At 31.3% G+C, this 7,650-nt stretch overlaps 1 protein-coding gene across 1 annotated transcript; it reads left to right on the forward strand.

Moving 5' to 3' along the window:
- The first annotated feature begins 1,873 nt into the window (after positions 1 to 1,873).
- Positions 1,874 to 3,846, forward strand: LOC115699636 (anthocyanidin 3-O-glucosyltransferase 2). Its single transcript, XM_030627140.2, has one exon. The coding sequence runs from the start codon at positions 2,306 to 2,308 to the stop codon at positions 3,740 to 3,742; it is 1,437 nt and encodes a 478-aa protein (XP_030483000.2). The 5' UTR covers positions 1,874 to 2,305; the 3' UTR covers positions 3,743 to 3,846.
- Positions 3,847 to 7,650: the final 3,804 nt, after the last annotated feature.

Raw genomic sequence — 7,650 nt, forward strand, 5'->3', positions numbered from 1 at the left:
GATAATGCTCTGCTACAGAAAGGAATCAAGGGCTAGAGATCTGAATGGAAGGAATCATTATATTCCGCTGCACCCAATGTAAGGTTTTCTTAAACCCTTATGTGTTTATTTCATTGTTTTAGAATTCATATTAGGATGTTAATGAAACATACTTGTTAGTAAATTTAGATCCTGGTAAAATATCGATACTATGTCGATATCCTGCTAAGAAAGGTCAGGGATGACCATTATTGACATGTTTTCTATAGTTTAATGTCGATTAAAAAGTAAATTAACATACATAAGTTATTTGAGAATTTGTCGACATTCGGTCAAAATTGAGAGTAGTTTGACCAATAAAATTTTCTGTGTTGTTAATGTATATCGATAGGATGTCGTAGGTGTATTGATAGGATGTCAACACAATGAGAATAAAAAAATTTTGACTTAAAATGTCGATAATTTGTCGACGGTATGTCAATATTTTGTCGACAATGTGATTTAATTACTTTTTGTGTGATAATATCGACCTCATATCAACATGATGTCGACATTGTGTTGATAATTTTATTTGCTAAATAGGCGTGATCATATACTTGGAATATCGACAACATGTCGACAGTATGTCGATTTGTTGGCGACAATGTGATGTAATTGCTTTCTGTCGACAGTATGTCGGTATGATGTCGACATTCGGCCACCGAATGTCAACATCATATCGATATTGTGTCGACAGTTATGTGTCGACAAATTCTCAAATAACTTATGTATGTTAATTTGCTTTTTAATCGATATGATATCAACAAACTGTTGACAACATGTCGATAATGGTCATCACTGACCTTTCTTAGCAGGATATCGACATAGCATCGATATTCTATCGATAAACTGTCGATAACATCTTGAAATCCCAGATTTCAACAGAAAACTAGATCTGCAAGATCTCTACCATTTCAGACCAAAAAACACCAGTTCCAACAAATACGACACACATAACGAAAGCAAACTACATAAAGTCTAACAAAATGCTTAAAACACAACTTATCCATTATAATGATGTAAGATTCTTGAGTGATTAGGGTGTGTTCCGGTTTTCCACCACCACCCACCGAGAAATAAACATTCGACAGGGAAGAGAGAGAGGGAAGAGAAAGGAAAGTTCTTTCAGTTTTTTCTAGAGAGAGAGAGAGAGAGAGAGAGAGAGAGAGAAGTTTTTTTAGTTTTTAACAATTTTTTTTTTTTTTTTTTTAAAAAAAAGAGTAAAATGGGGAGTTCATGTAATCAATGGAATTAATTTGTACAAATTAGTGGAGGGCCTAAATTTTGATATTGGGGGTTTTATTAGGGGCAAAAAAGTAAAATTTCCCTAATAAAATGTATGTTTTTATTTAACGGAAATTTTATTTACACCCCAAAATTTTTTAAACACACCCCATGCATATTAATAATTTTTATTTAATATAAAATTTATATCTTTAATTATACTAAGTTTTTTTAATTTTTTTCTTCTAATTCATATTTCTAAAAAATATAACTATCAAAGAAAAATAAATTATGTTTTGAATATTATGACAAAAAAATTAAAATAAAAAGTTATATGATTTTTTTTTTTAAAAAAATAAAAAAAAATATATACATGAGCTATAAAAAATTATGAAAATGAAATTAGAATAAGTATTGCGATTAACATAAAATAATGTGAGAATTTTTTTTTTTAAAAAAAATATTAATAGTAATTTTTAAAAATTATTTAAATTTATATTTTTTTTTAATAATAGAGTGTATTTATTACCCTTTATTTTTATTTTTTTTTTACGTGTATTACCCTTTATTTAAATGTATTGATCATAGCACTTTGCCGGTATAATAAAAATTTACTATCAAACATAAAAAGAAACTATGTTTTTATTGGAGTAAAATAAAAGAAATTAATACATTTTTTCTATGTCTACATAGTACATACAGAGAAGGTGGGACTTTTTCTTAAAAAAAAAAAAAAGACCAAGGCAAAATTATGATAAATGGACTTATAACAAATTAACATGTCACTCGAGAGAAATTAAAGCCAAATGTTTCGAGACCATGCATTTCTCCAAACATTAACTACAGAGCATATCAACTACATTCTACTTAAGTTTGATGTGATCCATATTAGTGGACCCAGTACGAAAGTAGAGTGACGCCACGACATGCGTAATTTTTTTTAACTTTTCCTTACAAAAATATGAATAGTTTCAATCATCTTCCATCTTTATAAACCAATGGTACTCTCCTTCTTCATCATCAAGTTGAAAACAATAAACAGTACACTTTAATTACAAAAACTATGAAGAGAAACGAGCTAGTTTTCATCCCTATGGCCGGAAAAAGTCACCTGGCCCCAGCAGTTGAGTTTGCATATCAGTTACTAAAAAAAGATGAAAGATTTTCAGTAACTTTTCTTCTGATAAGCTCTGTACTCGAACAGACTCCAACGCCACCGCCCACTATTTCCCATCCCCATATACACTTCATACCAGTTCCAAAACCCTTGGAAATTCCCTCACCAGAGCTAATGAAAAAATCCTTTACAAACTACCTTCTGCTTTACATTAAGAGTCACGCTTCTCTAATCAAGGACATCATAGCCAACCGCTTCTCCGCCTCATCATCGAATCGCCTCTCTGGCTTGGTCGTCGACATGTTCTGCACCGACATCATCGATGTTGCCGTAGAACTAGGGGTTCCTTCATACTTGTTCTTCACCTGCGGCGCGGCCACCTTGGGCTTAATGCTCTACCTCACAAGCCACGGAAAACTCGATGGCACTGAGCCAAATTCCGAACACCACCACATATCTACCTATCTCAACCCAGTTCCAAAGAATGTTTTACCTGATTTTGCCTTTGACAAGCAAGATCGGTTTGGGAGTCAAGGCGATCAATTAAAAAAGACCAAAGGTATAATCATCAACACAGTACTCGAGTTGGAATCCCATGCGATTAGCTCACTTTTGGACGGTGTAAATCCACCAGTTTACACCCTCGGCCCCCTTTTGGACGTAAAAGGTAAAATTAACAATCGACAGTCATCAGATCATGACGAGATCCTGCAGTGGCTTGACAATCAGCCGCCGAAGTCTGTGGTGTTCCTCTGCTTTGGCAACTACGGGTCATTCAATACAACTCAGCTGAAAGAGATCGCTACTGGGCTCGAGCGCAGCGGCCAAAGGTTCTTGTGGTCTGTACGGAAACGCCACCAAGATAATCTCGGTTCAACAACAGATTTCGAAAATTTCGATGAAGCTCTACCAGAAGGATTCTTGAGGAGGACCAAGGAAGTGGGAAGGATATGTGGTTGGGCCCCACAAGTGGAGGTCCTACGACACCCGGCCACCGGAGGTTTCGTGTCCCACTGTGGTTGGAACTCCGTACTGGAGAGCTTTTGGTTTGGAGTGCCGATTGTGACATGGCCAATGTACGCTGAGCAACAAATGAATGCGTTTCAGTTGGCGAGGGATTTGGAGTTGGGTGTTGAGCTAACATTAGATTTTAAATGGGGCGATGAAGATACTGTAGTAAGTTCGGAGGAGATAGAGAGAGCCCTTCAATGCTTGATGGATGGTGGTGAAGGTGGGTTAGTGAGGAAGAGAGTGGAGGAGATGAGTGAGAAGTTCAGGGATGCTGTGTTGGAAGGTGGATCTTCCTACGAGTCTTTTGGATGTTTCATTGAGGATGTTTTGACTAATATCGACTCCGATAAAAATCACCTGTCCCTACAATAACAACTTTACATTTGTCTACTTTATTTATTTCATATATCAACTACAGAACTTTGGAATTCTTAATCAAAAAATAATAATTTTCACTATTTTGAAAATGCGAAAAAGTAATTTGCTTTCTTATTTTAAGTATCCGTTTGTTTTCCTTAATTATTTTATTGTTTTTTATTTTATTTTAAGAATATATTTATTAGTTTTGTCTAGTTAAATATTTCTTATATTTTAATAACTATTTAAATATTTTATTTTATTCTCTTAAAAAAATCTTTTCTTGATTTTCATAGAGTAAAAAACTACATTAATTTGTTTTAAATTTACAATTTTATAACAATTTTTTCATTATACAAATAAGTTATATTTATTGATCTATAAAAAAAAAAGTTATATTCATTGATAAAAAAAAGCAATCAACAATTGAAACTTATATTCAAATAAATTATTTGTTTATTTACACATTGTCCACTCCCACGATGTCTACCTCTTTCCCATCCACCACTAAGCTAGCCTTAGTGGTGACTTATATATAATACTTTTCAGTTATACAATATTTTTTCTATTGGAAACTTTTCAATTTTATATAATTTTTTATCACATAATTTTTTCATTTATTTTTATACTGAGAAAGTCTTCAATTTTAATAATAAAAATACACTAAAAAATATATAATTATAATACTATAATAGAGTATATACTAATTTTATAAATAAAAATAAAATTATTAAAAACTTTCATATAAAATTATAAATTGAAACAAAATAATGTAATTTTGTACACCAACAAAATGAACAGATATCAATTCCCAATCTAATAATAATTATTGCTTTATGACTAACTTTACTAATCTAACAGAGTTTTTGGAGTTAACATAAAATAAATAAACACTACAAAAAACTGTTACTTTTAGTGACAACTTTTTAGTTACAACATAAATTTTTTGTAATTAAATATAATTTTTAGTCGCAACAAAATTTACTTGTGACTAAAACATAGTATTTAGTTACAAGTTGTCACTAATTTAGTTTTAGTCATAATAAATATTGTGATTAAATAAATTTAGTCACAACAAATAGTAATTTTTGTGACTAATATTTTTAGACATGGACCTTTTAGTCACAACACAATAATGATAATTTATAATTAGCCACAATTTTTTTTTTTATTTTTAGTCACAAATTTTCTTATGACTAAAAGTAAAAAAATTTATAGTGAAAATGAACCAATGTCAAATTTTTATTGTTAGGATAGGAATGGAATAGAGAGTTGGGGACAAGTAATTTCTATTATGTGGACTCCGCTCTAAACTAAATAATATGCAATTGAAGAGAAACTTAATCATACTTATATAACTAAATTAAGTTGTAATGTAATACTTCAATATGATATATTTTATATTGATATGAGATTAATATATATAATGTGTTAGTTGTATTATATTATATATATATATAATATAATAATACACATAAAAATTATAACATATGAGAAGTTACAAATTTGAAAATAAATTGTAACTTAAGAATCACAATTGATAATATGTAATTAAGTGAGTTATTACATATGGAAGTTATAGAATCAATGGGATAAGTTTTTTGTTGTTAGAAACTTTTACAATACTTAATTATATCATTTAAATGAGTATTGGGATGTTGGAGAAAGATTTAACTCGGAGAGGAGTTACAAAACTAAATATTGAGTTTTTTGGAAACAATTGTTTTGTGGTTGTTAATATGTTGTTTTATGGTTATTTTTTCGAACACCTAGAACTATTTTTGAAAACGTACATGAATTGATTAAGCATGTTTCTAGCTCTCTTGTCCAATATTTTTATCCCATTAAACACCGATTAAAGTGCTGGTAATAGCCATGTGGTCAAAAGACTTTGATTTTCATATGTGATCCTCAAAACACTATAAATTAAGATCTTCGGTTCACTTTGTAAGACAACAAATTTCTATCAGAAGAGCACATTGCTAGAAACACTTTAGGCTTGATAAATTTAGAAAGCTATTTCCATTCTTTTATTTTCCATAAGTGTTGTGGTAGGGGGAAATAAGATTTTGGACAAAGGTGTAAGACCTTGCTCAAGTTTGGTGATTCTCCTATTATATACTTGTGGTGTATGTGGTGATGAGATTGATCTCACATCTCCTATATATATATGCTATTTATATATTGTGTTTCATGTGTAGCTTATTGCTTTGAGTTGTAATTTTTCTTTTGGTCTCTAGATTCTCTATTTTATGCGTATATTTTTTTTAGTATTGTAACATTATTTAATCCATAATTTATCCTTTGTACTATTTGTCATAGAGTTGTAATCTTGTTGATTTGATATTTCTATTGGAGCACTACAATGAAAACAGTATTGCTATTGCGCACCTTAAGGTGCCCACCGATGTGGCACATTTGAAGTGGTTAACGATTTTTTTTATATTATTTCTTAAATCAAAATGGGTGGAGTTTGATATTGATTTGGACCAATAATAGTATATTATTTTAGAACTTTTCTAATGAAAATGATGTAATTTTAGATTTCAATGGGATAAGTAGTATACATGTGAAATTAATGATAATATTTTATGGGTAATATAATGTTTTAATTTATTAATAATACTATAAAAATTGTAACTTTTGGTACGATAATTTGGGAGATCTCGCCCCCATATCCGATTATGGATGTTGTTTCTTAAATCACCCTATAGGGCCTGATCCATTCTCCTCATGCCTTTTCTCTGTGCTCGTTTAAGTTGTCCCTGAGGTATTGTTAAATATCTATCTTCAGGATCTAAGTCGTCGATGTCATCACCCTAGTTCACAGAGGCACTATAACATCTTTCCCTGGGCGTTGTCTCAATTCTTGAGCACGGGCCTTGTTGTTTGTTTTACGGTACTAAATTAGGTACACAGTTAGAGAGTTTCGTATTATTTGATTAGCATTGTACCATAGATCATCTTTAGATGTGTGTACATTACACCAAAACATAAAATATAAGTTTAGAATATATACCTCTTAAAGACTTGATTTCAATGAATGCATATGATGGATGCCAAGGTATCATGCCAATGATAGAGGAAGAGGTAGTGGCCAAAAAGGATCTACATAAACATAATCTTCTATGACCGTGAGCTCTTTAACTTGAGGAATGCAAACATGCTCTTGTTGAATTTTTTCAAAAACTTGGCAGTTTTTCTATAAAAATGTTATAGCATTATGAGCAGACACAATATTTGACAAACCTGAAATGCTTGCTTCCTCATCCTTTTTTTTTCACTACTTTGGATTGAAGTGGACTCTTGTAATTGCTCAAAAATTTTCCCAAGCATCTCCAACTCATCACCACTTCTCAAAATAACATTTTCACTTTCTTCTTCCTCCTTTGAATTTTCTATATCAATGCCCAAAGTTTCACGGGGTTTATAACACAACTCATTAACCAAAAGCTCAAATAAATTTATTCTTTAATTTCCTCTAGGATGACGCTTGGCTTTGAATTAAGGAATCATTTTTCACCATGAATTCCATCATCAACTCCTCTAGTGAACTTCGTTGAGCCATTTGATGAGGATCTTCTTCTATGTTGAACTCTTGAAAATCTCTCAATTTCTCATCATTTGGTACTTGAGTGTAAGTGTCAAAATTTAGCTCCAAATTATTGTAGTTTTTGTCCCAAATATGGTCATTGTTTGGACAATTACAACATCATTCGTTGTATATTGCCATTCCAACATCCAATAGGCTTCCTCCAATGATAATTGGTAGAAATTGGTAGTACAATCTCCTCTTTCTATCCATTTCCTTATTGTAGAATTCAACCCATTGAGGAAGACCTCTAATTGACACTATTTGAACAATCCATGATATGGAAATCTCATTAGAAATGTCTTGTATCTATGCTTCATAAAAGGGCTCA

This window comes from Cannabis sativa, chromosome 8 (assembly GCF_029168945.1).
Source record: "Cannabis sativa cultivar Pink pepper isolate KNU-18-1 chromosome 8, ASM2916894v1, whole genome shotgun sequence".
Classification (NCBI taxonomy): Eukaryota; Viridiplantae; Streptophyta; class Magnoliopsida; order Rosales; family Cannabaceae; genus Cannabis; species Cannabis sativa.

Coding starts and splice junctions, on each gene's coding strand:
- LOC115699636 (XM_030627140.2), top strand. CDS start 2,306: ATGAAGAGAAACGAGCTAGTTTTCATCCCTATGGCCGGAAAAAGTCAC.